At 32.6% G+C, this 24,024-nt stretch overlaps 1 protein-coding gene across 1 annotated transcript; it reads left to right on the top strand.

Annotated features, from left to right (window-relative positions):
- The first annotated feature begins 2,280 nt into the window (after positions 1-2,280).
- LOC120133519 (ammonium transporter 1 member 2-like) lies at positions 2,281-3,952 on the top strand. The gene is given in 2 exon segments (XM_039150087.1): positions 2,281-3,572; positions 3,574-3,952. Coding segments are annotated over 2 exon segments (1,536 nt in total). The 5' UTR covers positions 2,281-2,324; the 3' UTR covers positions 3,862-3,952.
- The last annotated feature ends 20,072 nt before the right edge of the window (positions 3,953-24,024 follow it).

The following is a 24,024-nucleotide window of genomic DNA, read 5'->3' as shown; positions in this document are numbered from 1 at the left end:
TATAAATGTAATAATAAATTGATAAATTATTATTTGTTTAATTTTTAAGTTAAACAAATAATAATTTATCAAATAAGATAGATAGTAGAAACTAGCAAATCAAGCACCATATAATATTAAAGAAACATGTAAACTCTTCATGATCACATAAGATAGATAGTAGCAACTAGCAAATCAAGCACCATATAACATTAAAGAAGGCGATGATAGTTTAATTAAACTGCAACTAGCAGCATGTTGCACAAGCAAAAAGCATAGTATTGATGCAGTAGAAAAGTATATAACAAATTATACATGGAAAATGGTTTAAGAGCAATGCACACAGAAATGAGAATATATCAAACATACTCTTGCCATTCCTGAATTTGTCTTTCCTTCAAACTCTTCCCAGAGGCAACCATATCTCACTGCAAATAAATGAAATAAATATTAAAAGAATATACAATTTATTCTAATTTTTTTTAAATCTTTTCGATAATTTAATCGTTTCGATATTATAATATTTGTTAGCAAAGAATTTAATTGTTTCAATATTCTAATAAAGAAGCGGAGATTGATAATACACTCAGACACCAACAAAAACAGAAACACCGAAAACAAGCAAGAGTGACTCTGATCTTTGAAAATTATTAATTAAAATCAAAATAATAATAATAGTTTACTAAATATATAAAGCATGCGATTATTTTTGTTTAAATTAAATAACTCTAATAAGTTATTTAATTTTTATTTTATATTTAAATATAAATTTTATTTTTTATAAATTATTATTTACATATAAATAGATTATTGGGCCTGAGATTAACTTCTTATTTCTTTTTTTTTTCAATGAATACCTTTTAATATTTTGAATTTTAATTATTATTTTATACTCATATTCTAAATTGATATAAAATAAAATAAAAAATACAATATATAGTTAGATAACATATTGTAAATAAACATTAAATAAATAACTATTATTTAATTTAATTTAAGTTTCATTATTTAAAAAATAAAATTTGCTATTAATTAATAAAAAATTAATAAAATTAAAAACTCGTGCATCTGCAGGAAAATAATGCTAATAAATATTAAAAAGTTGAAACAATTAGAATATAAAAAAAAAAGTTAAATCAATTAATTGTAGCAAGTTTTGGCGAAAGATGCAGAGAGTGGGGACCCGAAGATGCTGCGGCGTTTTATTAATAATACTAACTTAAGTTGTGTGTCTCGTTAAAAACTTCTCTAAATCTACTTGGAGGAAAAGAGTACACACAACTAGGTGATCGAATATAAGCAGAGATCAATCTACATATAATAATATAATTATTAAACTATATTTTAACCTAAATTTTGTTCTTTTTCAAACATATAATAATATAATTTAGTCTAACCATTTTATTAACAAGAGATGTGATCAATATATACATATAGTTTGGAATAAAATTAGAATGTTCAAAAAGTTTGACAACCAATTTAGAATAAGGCCAAAGTTTAGAGATGAAAACAAAACATTCAAAAGTTTAAGGACTAATTTAAAATGATAATCATAAAATTTAGAAATAAAACTGAAATATTTAAAAGTTTAAAAATTTATATTTAAAATAAAAGTCATACTTTAAGTACATGTGCAATTAACTTTAAAACTAATAATAATAGTTTACAGTCACGATCCACTGTGGTTTCGTGACACAAAGTCATTCCACTTGGGCGGTGGTGTGGTGTTAATTTGCTTGGCTACACGCTTTTATTTTTCTACAATTAGACAGCATCATAAATATCACATTGTCACCTAGCAGCTCTGCAATTTGGCACCACTCGATTCTCATTTTATCTCCTTCACAATAATATATATATATATATATATATATATATATATTATATATATATACTTTTAATCACATGATAGGTTCACTCTAAGGTAAATCTTTTTTATAATAAATAAATCTATAACATTATCGACAGTCAGTTAATTTAATGAGATAAAACATTAAATCTGGCCAAGAAAATTAAAATTTGAATTATATTTGCGAATAAAGTAAATTGAGTTAAAAAATCGTTCTCTTAATAAAAAAATTACCATAATAAGATTTTACAAAACTTATTTCAAAATAATCGATTAATAAATCAAATAATAATGATAGAAAAAATAAACCTACAATGTTAGTTTTGTATTATTAGTAGTAGTATAGAATCTTCATTTTTTAAAGTTTGCCACAAAAAGGAATAATACAATTTGTCATTGTCTCATACCCTCCACCACTCCTTTCAACTCTATATAATCACACTATCGCCCACCCTATGTGTTTGCATCTCCTCTTTTCCTCTTCATTTGTTCCGCCATGGATTCCCTCACTTGTTCCGCCTCCGACCTCCTCCCCCTCCTCTCCTCTTCTTCCTCCTCCAATGCGACCGCCCTCGCCACCTTCCTCTGTGGCCGCTTCTCCACTATCTCCAACCAACTCTCCGACGCCACTCACGCCATTGACAACACGTACCTCCTCTTCTCCGCCTACCTAGTCTTCGCCATGCAACTCGGCTTCGCCATGCTTTGCGCAGGCTCGGTCCGAGCTAAGAACACCATGAACATCATGTTGACCAACGTCCTCGACGCCGCAGCCGGTGCTCTCTCGTATTACCTCTTCGGTTTCGCCTTGGCCTTCGGTGCACCATCCAATGGTTTCATCGGACGTCACTTCTTTGGTCTTAAAGCCTTCCCTTCACCTTCAGCTGATTATAGTTTTTTCCTTTATCAATGGGCTTTCGCTATAGCTGCTGCTGGGATTACTAGTGGGTCCATAGCCGAAAGAACCCAATTCGTGGCCTACCTTATTTACTCTTCCTTTTTAACAGGCTTTGTTTACCCTGTTGTTTCACATTGGTTTTGGTCCGCAGATGGGTGGGCCAGCCCAATCAAACCCGATAACCTTTTACTCGGTTCGGGCGTCATTGACTTTGCCGGTTCGGGTGTGGTTCACATGGTCGGTGGTATTGCCGGATTATGGGGCGCGTTGATCGAAGGCCCAAGAATCGGTCGATTCGATCGGGCAGGTCGGTCCGTGGCATTACGTGGCCACAGTGCCTCGTTAGTAGTCCTCGGGACGTTTCTTTTGTGGTTCGGGTGGTACGGGTTTAACCCGGGTTCATTTTTAACCATCATGAAAGGATACGATAATAACGGAGGCTATTACGGGCAATGGAGTGCGATAGGGAGGACAGCTGTCACGACGACATTGGCCGGGTGCACAGCTGCTCTGACAACCTTGTTCAGCAAGAGGTTATTGGTTGGCCATTGGAATGTAATTGATGTTTGCAATGGTTTATTAGGAGGCTTTGCTGCAATCACCTCAGGGTGTTCAGTAGTAGAACCATGGGCTGCAGTCATATGTGGGTTTGTAGCAGCATGGGTTCTAATCGGATTCAACATCGTCGCATCCAAATTCAAGTACGATGACCCGCTCGAGGCAGCCCAATTACACGGAGGGTGCGGCGCATGGGGTTTACTCTTCACCGGATTGTTCGCCACGAAGGCGTACGTCAACGAGGTTTACCCGGGGCAGTCGAGGAGGCCGTATGGGCTGTTCATGGGTTGGTGGAGGGAAGCTATTAGGGGCACAAATCATCCAAATATTGGCGATAATAGGGTGGGTTACGGCCACAATGGGACCACTCTTTTATGGGCTGCATAAGATGAAATTGTTGAGGATTTCTAGTCACGATGAGACCGCAGGGATGGACATGACTAGGCATGGAGGATTTGCTTATGCGTACCATGATGAAGATGATCTTTCAATGAGGCCCGGGATGATGATGACCAAAATTGAACCTAGAGCTACAAGTCCCTCATCGGAGGGACAAAGGTCACCCTCAAATGTATGATCCAAGTTTTTGCTTTGTCCATGTAATTGTAAACTTTCATATGTTTTGTAATGTAAGTCGAAGAGTCTCGTTAATTAGTTGAGTAATTAAAAATGTTCATCTACTCAGCGTAGGTTTTGCATGGATTTCAACCCATCAAAATGTTTTGTGTGTGGGGACGATTAATTATTTGTAACAAAAAAAAAATATGAAGAATGTTTAGTTATTTGATAATAAAATCCTTCACTCTTTAAATAATTTAACGTGTTAAGTATTAAATATATAATTTTATTTGATTTATTTGATCAAAATATAAAAATTTATTTAACCGTTATGATATAAGATTATGGCTAGAGTACATCTACTAATTTTTGAGTTATTTTTAGCATAATTGTTTTATTCAATTTAGCCTATGAACTTTCCAACCATGATATACATTATTTTATCCATTTTCCCATTATAAAAAAATCAAGTGACCATTTTGAGAACATGTCTTGTGATACATAATATATATTAAATTTTATTTTTAATAGGTAAACTACTTTAAATACCACTGATCTTTGAGCGTGAGCTCAAAAATACCACTGATGTTTTAGTTTTATCAATACTAATGTTAATGTTTATGTTTAACTCTAATAATGTCAGCCTACCGATAATCTATTAATGAGATATTGACCTAACAACTTTTTTACTCTTTGAAATGATAATAATGACGTGACTCTCTCACAAAAACAACGTTACTTTTGTATTATCGTCTTGATACTTAAAAAATTCAAAACGATGAGATTTTGTTGATATAAAAAATACTTTCTATAAGATTCAAACTATAAACCTTAGAACAAAAACTAAATGCCCAACCACTATGTTAAATTTGCTTGTAGATTAAATCCACGCCAAAACTTACAAAACTTTGCTTGCAGATTCTAAAATTCTCCTTCCTTTCTTCCCTAACAAAAAACCCTAAAGTTTTGATCCAAACCTAAAATTTAATACCTGCGAACGCCGCTGCAATGAGGTCGAAATCATAGCGGCCGTCATTACAGAGCATCTCAGAGGCTGGAAGTTAATATTGATTTGTTTTCAGGTTTCATTTGTAAGGTGTAGAATAGGTTTTGAGAATGGCAATGAACTGCCTCTTTTGTTTAATGAAGAGCCCAAAATAGGGAAACTAGAAATTCAGCAATTGAATGAAGGTGACAACCGAGATTTTCTAATTGCAACCAAAGCTCCCAGATTGAAATCTGCTTCGAGAAATAAAAAACACATGTATAGCTTCTGAGTTCAGAAGATCCTCGGATCCTACACTGTATCCGAAATGAAAATAGGATTTTTCAGTCTTTCACTCTCTCCTTCATACAAATTCCAAACTTGATACTTGAATTAAATGGTTTTAATAAAACTATCTATGTCAACACTTGCAAGAAGGTGACATGTCAGCATCATGTTAACAGATTAACGATGAGGTGATATAATTAGAATTAAATATAAACGTCAGTGTTAAAATTGATAAAAGTAAAACGTTATTGACATTTTCTTGCCCGAACTTAAATGTTAGTGGTATTTGAAATAGTTTACACTTTAAAAATATATATAAAAATCTCTTAAATCTATAAATTGATTTTTTTCAGTTTGTGAATTTTTAAGGTTTTTAAAAAATATATTTTATTTAAAAAAGTATAGATATTATGTATTATATGACGTACTCTATACGCTCTTAAAGTGTTACATAATTTTTTTCTATAATAAAAGACTAAATTAAAATAATGTGTATTACAATTTGAAAACTTAAAATTTATGTTTAAAAATGTTGAAAATATCAAAATGATAGATAATAAACTAATTCAAATATTTGAACTTTATAATTCATATTTATTTTAGGGTAACGCACATAAATAGTCCCCAAATTTTTAAGACATTTGCATTTTGATCACCCAACTTTTAAAACTTGCAATATAGTCACCGAACTTTTAGTTTATTTTTAGTGTGATAACTTTTAGGACATTTTCATTTTGGTCACTCAACTTTTAAAACTTACAATACAATCACTGGACTTTTAATTCGTTTTTAATACGATCCATGGCGTTACCTCTCATTAATTTTATCAGATGTGGCACATTCTAAGTTTTAAAAAGCGCTCCCAGGCGCGCTCAAAGTGCTGGGTGCAAAGAAAAACGCCTTCGATGGCATAGGCGAGGCGAGTAACTAAAAGCCCATCTTAGCACCCGCTTTTGTGTCTTTTTGAAGGGTCTAGGGTGCACTGCTTCTGGTGCCTTAAGAATAAATGTCTTAACACAAGTCTTTTTTTCAATGGTTGTTCACACGTAGCAACCATATGGTTTGTAAAGACAAGACATGTGCAAAGTAACAAGTTGTGACGACCATCTTTCACCTTAAGAATAAATTCCTTCACACCGTTCTTTTGTTCAGTGGTATGAACATGTTCAACGTGGTAACCAAAACATCTACGGTTGTGGAGGCAAATACAGGTGCTGCCACCTGTCCATGCCTTTGCAGCAATCTCCGCTTCACGCTATGGATGGAGATAGGGATGTCTATAAGTGCTTTTTTGTGCAGTTTAATCTGGCCAATCTTCCATTCTTTCAATCCAAGATCAAGCTCGGAAGGAATGAGGTTGAAGCTTTGATTGCATCTAACCTCACAGGGTTATCTGAATAGGAAGAGAAGGCAATTGAAGCTCTTGAGCCAAAATGGAAAGCCAGCGTAGAGAAGGGAATTGATGTTGTGCAGAAGCTTTTGACAGCCTCAAATAAATGCTAAATTCAAACTTTGAGGTGAAATGTTTTGGAAAATAAAGTATTGTAAAAGTTAAAAATGAGTTTTAACTTTTGAAGAGGGGGCAGCCAATGGTGAAGGAATAGAGTATGGGAAGAAGATAGTGCTTCAAGGGTAATGGGTCTGGATATACTCCAGAATTTATATATAAGCTTTTGGGCACAAAAATGCGCCTCGCCCTTCGTGCCTTTGTCCTACGTTTTCGATCTCGGTACTCTTTGTGCCTCGGTACGCCTGGTGCCTTTTAAAACAAAGGTACACATTTACCTCCCGTTATCTTTTTCTTTTTTTTTTCTTGTCATGAACTCAGCCTTTTACCCATCTTAATCCTCCTTTTTTGCATCAAAGTTGAGTCTTTTGGTTAGTGACCAAAATATAAATTTTGAAAGTTTAGTGATCAAAATATAGAATTTAGAAAAGTTTAGAGACCTAAGTAGTCATTTTCTCAAAAAGAATTTTTATTCCAAAATGACCCAATTTCACATTCTAACATCAATTTCAACACTCTAACATTAATTTCCAACATAGTACATTAACTATTGAATAATTATACATTGATCCTATAATTTCCCATAAATACCGAATAGGTCCCTCAACTTTCTCAAAATTAAAAAAATATTTCTATAACTTTATAAGGCTTGTATAATCCTCTCTCCATCATTTCCAACTCTTACAAAATTTTTCCATAATTTTTCTTGCATTTTTATGCCTAGGTCGAATGCTTTAAGGCTAGGGTTCCACCATTTTCACTTTATTTCAATCGATTCAAACATGAAATCAACCTCTAATCATCGTTTCAAAGTCTCTACAATTAAACCCCTAACTCAATTTCATCAAATCACATCTTTCTCCCAAATTTAGAGTTAGGCCGAAACTTATATACACATGTATATGTGATTTTAATCATCAATCAAGCTTAGAAATGAATCTACAACATCAATAACCTCAAAATCCATCATCAATTTTTAAAACCCTAACATGAACATAAATCTTAGAATTTGGGATCTTTGAACTCAAGCAAAATTAGCATGCAATAATGGTACCAAATGATAATGTTTTTTGAATAGAAAATTTTCTATTTCACGGCTCGATCCAAAATCCAAAGAAAATTACTCAAAAATGAAAAATAAAATTTTTCTTACCTAGTTCATGGGGAGCACGAAATGGAGGCTTGAAGATAAGATTGTCTCATGAAATTTCTAAATAATTTCATGTTAATTTGTCATTTATTATGCTTAAATGAATTTAAAATTTATTTAATGTGAAATGTCAATTTTAGGAATCCTCATTTTTACATCATACCAAGCCACATAACCCTTATTTTCTTTCCAAAGGCAAAGATGGACAAAATATTATACCCTTTACCATTTTATCCATGCAACTTTCCAAAAATTTCAATCTTGTCACTTTAATCCAACGATCCAAATTGAACATGGAAATTAATTCTCAAATCCAATGATTCATATTATTTTCCATCATTTTAAGATGTGGAAATAATATTTATAAGCTTAATTTAATATCCTTCAAATTTCCTGAAATGTCTATTCTATCGGATTTACCGAATTTTATCGAACTTTAACATTTTCTAGCTTTTAACACACATTACGGATCAAGAATATATTTTCCATAAAACCCCACACTCAAGAGTCAACTATCCATTTATGGAATAAAAATTATTTTTGGGAAAACTACCACTTAGATCTCTAAACTTTCCAAATTTTATACTTTATCCATAAAACTTTCAAAATTTACATTTTAGTCACTATACAAAAAATTTGGGGTGTTACAGTGAGAACTCTACTATTTTCAGAGATGCCCTCCAAATCACACTCGATCTCAACGGAGACGTTAAAGACACATTGGGAAGGGGATATTACGGCAAGAAGTTTAAGCTATGGTACAAAAAGAAATGAAGATTAGCATCTTTCAATACAACTTTCGTCATTAATATCAATAACAAAAACTCACCAAAAGTCGGGAAAGGTTTAGCTTTTGTGCTTAATGCAGATTTCGTTGTCCCGAACGCCAGTTTCAGTCAATGGCTTGACTTTGTCAATGTGACCACCAATGGAACCTTTCGAGCAGGGATCGTCGGCATGGAGTTCGACAATAGGAAGAGTTATGCACAAGAACCTGATAGCAACCGTGTTGGCTTGGATATCAACAACTAATACTCAATCGAGCAACAATCGTTGAGTGGCTACGATGTTAATCTTTTCATCGGAGTCAATATGTTGGCCGTTGTTCAATACGACGGGGAAAACATGTCTATTTTCGTTTCCAATAGAAACCATACACAAATGAATTTGATTAAAGTATTCTCAGTGCCTATTGATCTATCCATGTTTCTTCCAAACACTATTCATGTGGGATTCTCAACTTTAACTGGAGAATTCCAAAAGCTGAACTATGTGAGAGCTTGGGAATTTCATGGTGAAAACATCAGTGAAGATTTAAATCTGTTGTGGGTTTGGATTTTTATCATGATTCTCGCTCTAGGTTTGGTTCTGGTTTTTACATCCATTGGAGGAGGAAGAGGATGAGGAGGAGAAGAAGAAGAAGTTTGAAATTTTATCATGATTATCGCTTTGGGGTTGGTTCTGGGTTTTACATCCATTGGAAGAGGAGAAGAAGAAGAATAAGATAAATGGAGGTAACATGTCACATCAGATGAAACTAACGGAAGGTAACGCCAGGAACCGTACTGAAAACGAACTAAAAGTTTGGTGATTGTATTACAAGTTTTAAAAGTTGGGTGACCAAAATGTAAGCACCATAAAAGTTTGGGATCTCTTTATATACTTTACCCTTTATTTTACCATTTAGACCAAAGAGTTAAGATTATTTCTTCCAATAATATAAACTAATTCACATGCTGAAATTAATGATATTAATATTCAGTCCAACTGGCATTTATGCTAAGAATTTTGATCCATGTGTTGGAATCAAAAGGCAAACTATACTAGTTTTCACAATTTTAGACTCGAATATACCTCTAGAAGTTAAAGTGAGTGATTCTCGCTCTATTTTCAGTTCTGTGTCAGAAAATATCTTATTACAGCAAAAGCATGGGTACGAAAACGAAACAAAATTGATCAGACAACACAAAAGCAAAGAAAATCACAAGACAGCTTTATAGGGATGGACGGAAGTAATTGTTTATTTGAAATTCTTAAATTAATATGTATTTGAATTGTTTTATATTTATAATTTATTTTTATTTTTTAAAAATTTATATGTTCGTTTTATCTTAAAATTTTAAAAATTGAATTTTATAAGTTCATTTTATCTTAAAATTTTAAAATTTTAAAATTTTATTCTTTTGACATGAAGTTGTATATCCATCTTTATAACTTTGAATCATAAAATTCCCTAAGCAGCGTAGTAAAATGGTAAGAAATGTGTAAAGCATAATTTGCCACTTAATTCATTTATTTCTATAATTATTTCTCATAAATAATATTAAAATTAAAATTTAACATTTATAATCTATTTCTACTTTTTCCAAAAATATTTTATATTCTTTTACAATGGAACTACTCCATTTTCCCTATCTATGGACCACATTGAGAATCAATGTTCACTGATTTTTTTTAATATTATTAAAAAATAATATATATTTCAATAAATTAGATCAAAAATAGTATTGTTCACTTATAACTAGGATGGCAAACGGGCGGGTCGGGTGCGGATACCCCCTCTCCCATCCCCATATCCATCTAATATTTTTCAATCTACCACCCGCCCACCACCCATGATGGGTACAAATTTTCAAATCCACACCCGCCCACGCGAGTACATTTTCAAATCCATCCCCACACCCACTACCCACTAGCGACATACCTATCTAGACCCGCCTGAGAGCAAACTAATGGGATGTTGGAGTTGGTTCCTAGACAGTTCGTGATGGGGTAGCAACACATGCTTCAATTTGTCAGAGGAGTGGCTCTACGAATGTTATGGAGACAGATTGTAGGGAGCATGTAGTCGCAGAGCTGGATTGTTGAGTTGCTTTCGATGTTAATGCTCATAGTGCACCTAATATGGGTTTTGAGGGGCTAAAGAACATGGAAATTGTTGCTTTTGATGTTAATGCATATAGTACGGCTAATTTGTGTTTGGATGGGCAACATGGGCTAAAGAACATGGAAAATGACGTGATTAGTGGGATTATGGGTTTATCAAAGAGTCGAATATTTCCCTAATTAAAGACCAGATTAAAGACTAAATATCCTTAATATTTGGTTAAATTATATGTTATATATTATACAATATTAAAATTTATAAATTAGTCTCTAAAATTACACCTAAATTCATAATAGTCCAAAATTTAATAGATATTTAGCTGGGCGGGCGGATGCGGGGCGGGTAATGTCTCAACCCCATTACCCGCTCACCACCCACGACGGGTACCACTTTATAAATCCACACCCGCCCACTACCCGTTAAAATTATACCCATCCCCGCTCCAATTGGAGCGAATGCGGTGCGGAATCCACGAAATTGTACCCGTTTGCCATCCTTACTTATAACCTAAATCCGGATTTTGATTTATAACTGTTTTTTTAACTCCAAGTCTTTGAACTATGTAAAATATATATATATATATATATATATATATATATATATACATTAGTTTATTACCTTGTACCTTATCAAAATCAGAATTTATACAGTGATTCTAATAATAAGCAAGGTCAGAGTTTAAACTCTAACGTTTGTAAAGGAACAAACTGGGTTAGGAGGGTCACTCTCACTTCTGTAACACACAAGTTAAATTAGTTAGTCAATATATCAGATAACAGTTATTAATTTAAAATAATATAACATATAATATTATAATACCATTAAAATCTTTAAAAGAACTATTAAAATAGAATTGTGCGAATAATTAACACCACTTGCTGCGCTTGTATGGTCAAGAGTCCCGAATATACAGATGATTTATGGCCTTTATTCTGTGATCTGATTCACTACCTTTCTACATTCGTCCAACATATTGCATGTAGATACAACCCATGCCCATGGTGGCAATTATATCCATTATGATTCTCTTAAGAGATCAATAGTACTTAACAGAGAATTGGTGCTAAATTTTGCTTCGTATTTTCTAGAAAGAAAAAACATTTTGGTTAATAATTTATATAGTAACTTATAGGAGTGTAAATGAATTGAGCGTTCGATGAGTTATTTGTAAACCATTTGTATAATGTTTGTTTATGTTTATTTATTAAGTTTATTTGACAAACATGTACATACTTAGCATATTCATTTAATAAAAGAATGAATGCGAACATAGTTTTTTTCGGTTCATTATGTTCATGAATAAGTTCGTTTATAAGGTCGTTTGTCTACCCATTTATAATTGGCTCGTTTATTTGGTTATCCTTTTTCTTCCATTTTTGCATTTCAAATATTGGTGAAGATAGGAACTAAAATTGAACATAATGTGAAGTCTAAGAATGAAGGACTAGTGGCGTATTTTCACAATTTTCTTTGAGTTACAAATAAGAGGCTAAAAATTGAGCGAGGTTGTCTAACATTAAATGAACGAACGTAAACAAACATGTTCGCTAATGTGAAACGAACAAACACAAACATCTTATGTAGACACTCATTTTCGTCCATTTTTTTCATTTATATATATATATATATATATATATATATATTATAGTTTGCAAATGATTTTGAAATATATAATATATATAGTTTTGAAAATGTATATATTATATAGTTTGAAATCATTTTGAAAATTATATAATATATGGTTTTTTTTAAATAATTTGAAAATATATAATATATAGTTTTTGAAAACATGTTTGAAAACATATATTATATAGTTTTGAAAACATTTTTAAAATATATATAATATATAGTTTTCTAAAAAAACATTTTTGAAGACATATATATTATATAGTTTTAAAAGCATTTTGAAAACATATATACTATATAGTTTTTAAAAAATATTTTAAAAATATATATATATATAATTTTTTGAAAACATTTTTTTGAAAATGCTTTTGAAAATATGTTATATAGTTTTAAAAATATTTTTTTGGAAAATATATGTAGTATGGTTTTGAAAACAAGGTTTTTGAAAATAAAAAATATATAATTTCAAAAATTATTTTTTATTTTTTATTTATTGTTTATTGTTTATTAATATATATTTATTTTTTATCTATTTGATCAGGTCCAACAAGGGTTAAAAGTCCACTTGGTCCAAGTCTAGCAGGCTCACCCGGGTAGCCTGACCCAGTAGACCCGGGTAGGCCCAAAGGTGTATTAGGGTTTACAGTGTCTCAAGAATCAGCGCCGCAGGGAGCCAAACAAGTCACGAACGAAGTCAACAGCCAGGCGAAACAAACGGCCAACAGTCTGCAGCCGAGATCCCCGGGGACTGAACTATCTCGGGGTATTCGATCAAACAACACCTATGGTCACGAGAATAACGGAACAACCCGTTGAGGGCGGAATAAACAAACGACCGGTGGTGGGTATAAATACCCCACCACAACACTGCCAAAAGGGGAGAGAACCCACAGTAAACCAAGTATCATCGAGAGATAACACAATCACCAACACGAGAAGCAAAGCCATGGTGAACATCACCGAACAGAATCAACAGTGAGCATCAAACACAACCGAGAAAAAAATACAAGAAATATCAAATACATCAAACCAAAGGCCGAAGCCCCACATCAAAGTAAGTAAAAAAAATCAAAGCAAAACCAGCAACACTGCCACCAAAAGTTGAAGAGACCGTCAGAAAAAGGTAAAAAGACCAAACAGTTTTTCCTAGATCTACGCCGATTCGTGGTGATTTTGGCTTCGGATTATTGTTGGGGCTGTAGAGGGGGATATTTGGGTGTGTTTGGATTTGTGGCCGGCGTGGCGGAGAGGCCACCGGGTGGTGACCTGCATGCGATCGGGGGAGGGAGTTTTGAGAGAGTATGAGAGTTAAGAGAGATATCACTTTGAGGGAGGGTTGAAAAATTAGATGAGAAGAGTGTTTTCGGCTTATATCGCACAAGACCCGACCCGAGTCATAGGATCCGTGCCTTTTTTGTAAAAGGGGGAAATTTTGATTCGGCCCCCCATTATTTTAAAACGTTTCATTCTGGTTTGTGTAAGTCAATTTAGCACTGAATTCTTCTTGAATTGATCCTCAAAGTTTATTTTATTTCAATTCAGACCCTCTTTAATTTAATGCATGATTCCATTTTTTTATTTTTATTTTTTTTCATATTATTATTATTATTATTATTGTTTTTATTTTTTGATTTTCCTTTTCTATTTTTGATTTCCTTTTGATTTATCCTTTTATTATCTTTTTATTTTCATTTTTTACATTTTCCCTTTCTTTTGATTTATTTAATATATTTTTTCTTATTATTTTGTTATATCCCTTTTGATTTATTGTTTATTTATTTAATTATTTTTTTTCTTTTGATTTAACATTATTATTTTGTTGTTTATGTTGTTCCTTTGATTTAGTTAAAATATTTATTATTATTATTATTATTATTATTATTATTATTATTATTATTATTTCTTCTAACATTTTTGACTTCTTTTTTTAGTAAGTAATTCCAAGCAACTCAAAGGTAAGCAATTCGAATCGAATTTTTAAATTTTAATTTAAATTCTTGATTTTCGTAATTAAAAGACAACCGACAAATTAATTAGTACCGAAAGGGCGGTTCAAGGGTGCTAATCCTTCCTTGACATTAACCGACTCCCGAACCCTACACATTTCTGGTAAAATGCAGATCAGGTAAGATAGTGTCCGATCTACCTAAATGTTTTTTAAAACAATCTGTGGCGACTCTAACCTATTATTTCAAGTCGAAGCCCTATTCCGGGCCAAACCGAAAGACGATTCCGACACCTTCAAAAATAAATGAGCATACGAAAACACTTTAAATAAATACATAAACGGATATGATACTAAAAATTTAAACGAACACAAACCGAATATGAACACATTCAAAAATAAATAAATGAATACAAAAATAGTTTTTTTCATTCAAGCTTAATTTATTTACTCCCCGTAGTAACTTTTAAATGTGAGGTAATTATGTTTTATCACCTTTAAATTAATGACTTTTTAAAAATTTAAATTGTACATTAGGAATCCAATACCAAGCTGACTATATTGAAATAAAAAATTTAAAAATGATTAAATAAACAAAATTAGGATAAAACATACTAAATTTTATCATTCAATTTTAACTTCATTTCTATTTTGGTTACTAAATTTTAAATTTTTTATTTTGATCATTAAACTTTCGAATAACTCATGTTTTAGTCACTCTATCGTTAAATACTTAATCGTGTTATGGTTACGCATATATCTTTCGAAAATTATGAAATATCCCTAAACTAACTTCATTTTTGTGAAGAAAAAGAAATAAATTCATATTCCTTTTGATTTTTCAACGTCAGACCATCTTCTTTCAAATAACAACTATGGAAATGTGCAAAAAAGTATAAATAAATTATATGTATTGATTTCATGTTGATTAAACAATAGAGATTTTAAAAAAAATCTGAACTGATAGAGTGATATGAAAAATCATATAATTTTCGGTGTCTAGAGTTAACGAAGAAAATATCAAAGAATGACAGTTCTAATACTAGTATGATACAAGTATGAAATTGTAAGAGTTTCATCTTTGAGTAAAAAATTGTGGACTACGCATGATGGCAGTGTCAGCAAAAAGTAGTCCACGTCAAAAACAAAATGCTACTTCATCTTGTTGTATCTAGTTTAATACCTAAGCGACTAAACATAAATAATTAAAAATTTTAATTATTAAATTAAATTCTTTTAAATTTTAATAACCAAACAGTAATGAAATTAAAGTTAAGTGGATAAAAACATACTTTACCCATAAAACTATTGTTGGTTACTAAAAGTCAATAATTGAACCTCAAAGATCCATTCGAATTGGATAAAACTTAGGGAAATTATATGTTTAACATCCAACTATCACTTTTATTCAGTTTTGATCACTCAACTATTTTTTTAAAATCATACCTAAAATTTAGTTTTAATTTCATTTTGATCATCCACCGTTAAAAACTAACAGTAATACTGATGTGTCATCATAAGATAATGTCACGTCATTAATTCTAATAATTTTTTAACAACCGAGGATCAAAATGTAACCAAATAGTAATGTCAGGTATAATTGGAAAAAAAAAGAAATATTTGAGTGACAAAAAAATAAAAAATAATTATTGAATTACTAAGTGTATAGTTTAGCCTAAAACTTATCCCAAAATAAGCTTATAAACACACATATATGTATATGTATATGAATGCCAAAACGACAAGTTGTCGACAAATGTGATCGCAGTCAAAGTTGCGACTTCCAACCCTATTGGAAAATACTTTAATCACGAAATTGTGGACCACAAAAAGACCCAAAGCTCGTCAATGTTAACCGGTTGTCGTAATCGGTCTTCGTCCTGACACGAAATTTTATTTGGCGGAAAAATAATGTGGATAAAATGATTTTGATTTAAAAATGTTTTGGGAGTCGTCATTGACCTTTTTGAATTAGGTAGGTCAAATACCTAAAAATAATCTTTTAAAATAGTTTTTAAGAAAACATAATTTAAAAGATAAACTGATCTGCATATAACCAAAAAAATTTAATAAAGAAAGGATTCGTGGTCGATTACGTTTAGGGAAGGATTAGCATCCCTATAACGCCCAAATTTGGTACTTTATTAATTATAAATTTTCTCTATTATTTGAAATTTAAAAATTCAAAAATATATTTAATTTATAATCCTATTATTTCAAATTTATTAATATTTTTAAGAAAATTTATTAATTTATATATACATATAAATAAGATATTTATTTATTTAGAAATACCATAAAAAGGCTTCTAGGTGCTTTAAGACAGTTCTTTTATTTATATTAAAAATAAATATTAATAAAACATTTATCTAAAAATAATTAAAAATAGATATAATTTATAAAAGTAAGATATTTATATTGTTATCTAATCAAATTATAAAATTATAATATTGTATTTCATGTAAATATTGGTGAATAAAAACATAAATGCATGAATAAATAATTAAATAAAATACTAATTTAAACATATAAATGATAAAAATATAATAAAATGACCAAAATAAATGATATCTAAATTAATGAACTTAACTCGAAATATTATAAAAATATAATTAATAATAGTGTAATTATCCCTTTATTAATCGGTGGTTAGAATAATAATTATTAAAATTAAAGGCTCTAACTCGAATAATAAAAAGTTTGAATACTAATAATGTAATTTAACCTTATTTAATTAATTTGGGATTAAAATAATAATTACTAAACTGTAAGGAACTAAATTAGATATTTACCCTAAATATATATATACGGATAAGGACTAAATAATATAAAATAAAATTATGAGACTAAATTAAAAAGATCAGAAAATAGTTTCAGTGACTAAATTACAATGTTACAAATCTATGGGTGTTGCAGAAATGATTTTCCCAAAAGGGAAATTACACAGATACCCTCCCCCAAAACGGCGTCATTTGGAAGAGGGTATAAATACCCTAAAATGGCCATCTCCTCTCATTTTCATTTTTCAGCTTCTCTAAAACAGAGAGGGAGACCACCGGCCGGCAATCGTGCTCCGGCACCGGTCACCACCGCCGGCCACTGTTGACGATGGCCGAAAAATCCCAAAATACCCCAAAATGGATCTCTAAACCCCCTAAAGCCAAACCTAGCCTTAGTTTTCCTTAAAAACCTCCTAATCGAAGTAAATATAGAAAACAAACCGATGGTTTTACCTCAGTTTTTATACAGTTTCTGGCTATGTTTGGGTTTCCCGAGGGTAAGTCTTTTTCTCTCTTCTCTCTTTGCTTTCGATTTGCTACTATAGGGGTTGTTTGGCTTGCTGTTGTGGTATGTTCTTCGTCTCTTCTCTCTTTTTGCTGTCGATGTTTCTCTGTTTATGGTTGTTATCCTCTTTTTTTTCTTTTACAGGTGCTGGCTTTTTCATAGACTTGTTGAGGCTCTCGTCGGACTGGTCCTATGAGATTTTTGGGCGAGTCACTATAATATAGTGGTGACTCACCTTGTAGTTGCGACGTGGGGGGCAGCTGGCTCTTCTGGAATTTTCATCAGAGTCGTGGAAACGGTTGAGTGACAAGGAACGGTGGCAGCAGAGGCAGCAGACGTGTGGCCTTCTGGAAGCAACGGCGACGGGTGGGACGTGGCCCTAGGGTTATGATACCCTAGGGTTTCCTTGTTGGGACCATCTGGGCCGTTGAATCAAAACTAGATCCAACGACAGCAAGCTGAGGTGGCTGGTTGAGATGAAGGAAACCCTAATCTATTAGTGTTATTAATATAACTGGGCTTGGACCAAGTTGGGCTTGTAAACTGGGCCTATTTTGTAATAATAATATTTATTATTAATAATAAAAAAATATATAATAATAATAATAATTATTATTATTATAATATAATAATAATTATTATAATATAAATAATTATAAAAATAAATGAAAACAGGCCAAAAATTTAGTGTCTACAACTGCCCCTCTTTGTACATTCTTGTGTTAACAAGAATAGGGCAAAGACGAAAAGACAATAAATTTTTGTTGAGTTGACTTCTCTTAATTAAGATGGAAATGTTGAACAAGTTCTTCTTATTATGAACTCTTCCATTTTTCCACTGGGGATGATAATATATCTCCTTTTGTGATGTAATCTAGCAAAAAGTTGAACAAATGCTTCTTCTTCAGATGAGTTCTTCTCATTATGAACTTCTTCTGGAGATGCTGATATTCAAAAGAGGGGTTGTTGATTCAACTTCAATATGTGACGAATTAAATTAAGGTTGAACAAATTCTTCTCATTATGAACTTCTTCTCCTTCTTCAGATGAGTTCTTCTCATTATGAACACTTCTGAAAATGTTGATGTTGATCTATCTCCGTCTGTGATAGCGTCAAGCAAAAGGTTGAACAAGTTCTTCTCATTATGAACTTCTTCTTCCTCTTCAGATAAGTTCTTCGCATTATGAACTTTCTCTGGAAATGTTGATGCATCGAGTAATGAATTCGAGCAAAAGGTTAAACAAATTCTTCTCATTATGAACTTCTTCTTCATTATTCAGATGAGTTCTTCTCATTATGAACACTTCTGGAAATGTTGATTTATCTCCTTCTGTGATAGAGTCATGTAAAAAGTTGAACAAGTTCTTCTCATTATGAACTTTTTCTGGAAAAGTTGACCCATCAAGTGATGAATTCAAGCAAAAGGTTTGGACAGATTCTTCTCATTATGAATTTCTTCTTCCTTCTTTAGATGAGTTCTTCTCATTATGAACTCTTCTGGAATGTTGAAAACATTTTGCCCAGAGGTCTTATGAATGGACCCGAGGTCTTATCATCTTGCACTGTAGGTCTTACGGATGACTCGGAGGCTTTAAAAAACATCAAAAAGCTCCCGAAGGCTTTTTGAAAACATCATGCATTGTAGGTATGATGGATAACCCAGAGGCTTTAAAAAAATCATGCACTGTAGGTCTTACAAATGTGGGAAATAGTTTACTAAGTAAGAAACTTTGGAAATCATTTTCTTACTATTCAACAATTTCATTTTCAGAAAAAATTAAATGAGAAACTTTGGAAATCGTTTTCTCATTATTTTCAAAATATGTTGATTGGGTAACATGCCCCAATCTCAAGATAATGCTCATTCTTGTGGATTACGTCCATCTCTTCTTCATATGTTTGTGTGATTCCTGTATTTGAGGTTTTGAATTCTACCTTCTTCTTGTAAGGTATTTTCCATCATAAATCTTATTTTTCATACGAAGATCTGTAAAACTTAATGTTTGGATGCAATCAAATGTATCGATGTAATGAATTGTCTATTATGCAAATAATGTTCTTATGAATGCATGCGTGTTGATACAATCTTCATTTGACTTTAAAGTGGTGAACTTGGTCTTCCTTCATTTGATCATTTATTTCCAGGGTTACATATGGATATCAGTGTAACAACATATGCTATCAAGCTTGTATTTCTGAAGAACCATCTGATCAATTTGTATCTTTGTGTCTTTTTTGTTTCATGAAAGTATCAGAAAAAAATGTTTCATTTGTGGAACTCTTGTCATAATCAGAATTATGACCTTGATGCCCCATTTTTGTCTTTGATAACATCGGTTTTTTTCTCTGAACTTGTGTAGAAATCCAATAAAGCTTTCATCTTTGTAAAGAGAATCTATCATTTTTGAAGAGTGTAGATGTAGATGTAGATATGCTTGACTCAACAAATTAATTAAGAGAGTAAAGTCTATTCTGATTTGACTCTTGAAACACATCACAAGGAGGATTTATCCTAATTCCTTTCATGCCTCCACATCTAATCAGTCTTAAACAAAGTCATTCAGACCATATTATGTCAAGATGCTTAAAAACAACCTATCGTTCAACCTTAGTTGGCTCCACTAGTTTTTTGTTGTTAAAATTTTTGCTTTCCTTTGTGGAAAAAAATCTTCATTATATCTCACTTCAAACCTTGAGGTTGAAAAAGACAGACTTCATCTTGGATCCATAAATGGAAATATCATATGATTGAAACATTGGTCAGTATCAGAATTACTGGTTTGTAAAACATTTGACAGCACATTCATCCTTTCCTGTGACTTCTGCACATATTTCTGGTCATGGAAGCTCTTTCATAGTGTTCAAAACTTTTGTATGATGTCAAAAGACCACTTGAGAACAAAACTCAGTGGGAATACAAATGGGATGCTGGTGTGTTTCATGTCCAAAAAGTTGGTCAAATTCACAAAATGTGCTAATAAGAGATACTAACTGATCTTGATATCATCTCGGGCAAGGGCCAGTGTGATACTGATCACATTTTCTTCCATAATGAGCATTGTAGGAAGTAGAAACACATCAACTATAGGATTCATGTACAGAAGGAGGTCAATGGGATTCTTGCTGTTGTAAATAAAACGCACATGATAAAACCCAATAGATTAAAAATCAGTTCATCCTGACTGGCAATGATAACTCCAGTAACAACGGGAATAAGAGTAATATACATAAGTCAAGCCTCTCTCTTCAAAGTCATCAAGTAAGCAAAACTGATGTAAAAAATGATTTTGTAGCCTCAACAGCATGATTGAAACTAATGTTATGAATCTAAAAATATTTCCAATCATCACTGACACACAGAATATAAAATTCAAAGCCAAGATTTTGAGGAACTGAACCCTGGATCGAGTAGTCTGCCTGGGGACCATCTTTATTCATGCAACCGTGATGTAGCTTAACAAAGAACACGTTGTCGTGTGACACATGGTTAAGAAGATTGGGTATTTGAAACCATACTTGCTGAGTAGATATTTGTTCAACAATATGATCATAATGTAACTGCTTGATGAATGAAGCAATTATGTATAGTCAGCTCGACTGTCACTGTTTCACCATTTTCATTCTTCATATCTTTCTGTCTTATTGGAAATATTTTCTCAAGTCAATGATCTTTCCCTAAGATGATATGGGTTTTCAGCATGCCCAACATTTGCTAATACAGATGTTAAAAGTGTGCTCAACAGTACTTCTTGCTGAGATGAGCCTCCAAGAGTGCCCAAATATTCATATTACTATGAGCCTTCAAAATGCCCCACCATTCTATTTCTGGTTGACATAGGCTTTCAAGATGTCTTGCATGGATCTGTCTGAATTGGGCCTTCAAAATACCACATATTCTAAATTGTAAGGATTACTCTCAACGTCTGTTTGACTTGAATATCATGTTCCCTACAAGGTCCAATTTTGACAATGTACTGTGGTGTGTACTTATGGTTTTATTCGTGCCCAAAATCTGTTTTCTCATTCTGGTGTCACTAAACAACATTTGTTATGTAACCTGAGGAATTCTCTTCTGAATGAGGTGACTATTTTCTGGATCTGGAAAGGTCTAGTCAGACATAGTGGTATAAGTCGCTTGGTAATTCATTCCAGGTCGACGCAGTGATCCTTGTTTTTAGTTAAGGCTATTTCTGGAATATACTTTTCCATGCAACATGTTGATTCTGATAACTACTCATCTGATTATGAAGTGATCTTTCAGGATGATTTCACAGATATTAATAATTCTTCTGATACCGAGGAAATCCTGAATTCTAATTCTGTTGAGGAGAATAAACTTTTATACTTGACGAAAATGGGGTACTAAGAGGACGAGGCTTCAATAACCATAGAGAGATGTGGTCCGGATTCATCAATTGCAGAGTTGACAGATTTTATATATGTTGCTCAAATGGCGAAGTCTACTGACACACTTCTCCTGGTAGAAGATAGGAAGCCATTATGCAATGACCCTAATTACAAGAAAAGACGAAACTCAGGCTATGATTTTTGGACAAGAAAGAAGCAGATAAAGCTTGAAAAGAATCTTCTTAATGAAGATGATCATACAATTCATCTTCCAAATCCAATGATTGGTTTTGGGGTTCCTACCGAACCAGATCAGATAACTCAAAGAACACTTCCAGAAAATACTATTGGGCCTCCTTATTTCTACCACGAGAACATGGTACTTTCTCCCGTTGGTGTTTGGACTGAAATGTCACGGTACTTATACAATGTAGAGCCAAAATTTGTAGATTTGAAGTATTTTTATGATGTTGCACGGAAAAGGGGCTATATTCATTATCTGCCAATTGAGAACAAATTTCTTCTTATTCTGCTTCCTCCACGCACTATACATGATGCTTTTCCATTGACAAAAAAATTGGTGGCCTTCTTGGGATCCAAGAACAAAGTTGAACAGTTTACAAATATGTACAAGAAATGCCAAATTGACAGAAAGGATCCGTAAGACTCTTGAAGCTTATGGCGATGAGCCACCTTCGAGTGTCCAGAAGTATGTTCTTGATGAGTGCCGAAAATGGAATATGATATGGGTTGGAAGGAATAAAGTTGTTCCACTTGAACCTGAGGAGGTGGAAATGATTCCAGGTTTCCCTAAAAACCATATACGAGGAGGAGGATCTGCTAGAGACTTGTTCCCCGGTGGTATCAATGTTATGTCTCTTTTCTCTGGGATCAGTGATACAGAGGTTGCCTTCTATTGTCCTGGCATACCTTTGAAAGCAGATGTGCAAGAACTGAATGGTGATCGGTTAGAGCAATTGATGAGTAGATTTGATCTTGTTGTCAATGGCATCTAGTGTAACAACCTTACCGGAAGAAATAAACATCATCGGGATATACTAGAAGTTCTTTGTTGGTGTATTTTCTTGCAATGATTGCTACAATGATTGTCTCTTCTGTTGCTTCAAGATACACACCTATAAGTTCTAAATTTCAAGTTCAACAATCTTCTGAAGGACATAATGGAAATAATCCTGACAAAGAAAATGATCGGTATGGAAGATGTAGCAATGATGTATCAAGACTTGAGCCAACATCACGGTAGAACCAGAGTGCAAGTAGTGGACTTGTTCATTCCTATAATACACTTTAATGGGACTTATAGCTCTGTTATTTGAGGGTCTGCTAGGAGACATGGATTGATGACTGGGGAAAATAATTTGTTTGGTGATGCTTATCGCCCTCAGCATGAGATAAGTGATATTTTTTCTTGATGAATTGCTAATAATGTCACAAGAGAGCGTCACTACAAGTTCAATTCTCCAAACTTTCTGGCTTCTTGGACCACTTGCTTTCAAGAATGCTTCATCATTCTGACTTGGCTCATTCTTTTTCTTCAACAGAGGTAGAATAGGCAACAATTTGCTTCAAGGACCTTCATCATTTGAGACTGTCTTGTTCGAAAATGTTTTTCCTCCTTTCTTTATCGAAGAATGAAAGAATTTAGTAAAGTGTTTCCTATCACATGTTCACAATAAAATCAAATCATAATCATGAATTTAATGAATATCAAATAAATTAACTATACTTTTAAATCAAAAAATATAGCCCTATGGCAAGTGTCAAAATTATTGACTAATTTAAGGTGTAGGTTGATTCTAGTAAAGTAAGGTCTGTCAGGTTGATCCAGTATATATGTCTTCTTTGAGCTTCCACTATCTTGAAGGAATGGTTTTTATGTTCATCTCATAGAGATACTTCTTGTTTCCAGACTCTCAGGAACATCTTTGGGATGTGTGGTGCTTCATTAAGAGCTTAAGATCGTCTCTTATGTCGTTGTTGCACCATTTAATATTCGAGCCACCTTTTCAGGTTTTCAACTCGAATCCTCCTTTGGTTTCAAGATGTTATTTAAAAATTTACATCTTGAACCCCCCTTTTATCATTTTTTATATCATGCATTAAAGATTTTAGAAACCAATTTTGTATATAAAAATCAATC

This window comes from Hibiscus syriacus, unplaced genomic scaffold (genome assembly GCF_006381635.1).
Source record: "Hibiscus syriacus cultivar Baekdansim isolate YM2019G1 unplaced genomic scaffold, ASM638163v2 tig00110584_pilon, whole genome shotgun sequence".
NCBI lineage: Eukaryota > Viridiplantae > Streptophyta > Magnoliopsida > Malvales > Malvaceae > Hibiscus > Hibiscus syriacus.
Note: the sequence above shows the minus strand (reverse complement) of the source record. Positions and strands in the feature narration are given on the sequence as shown.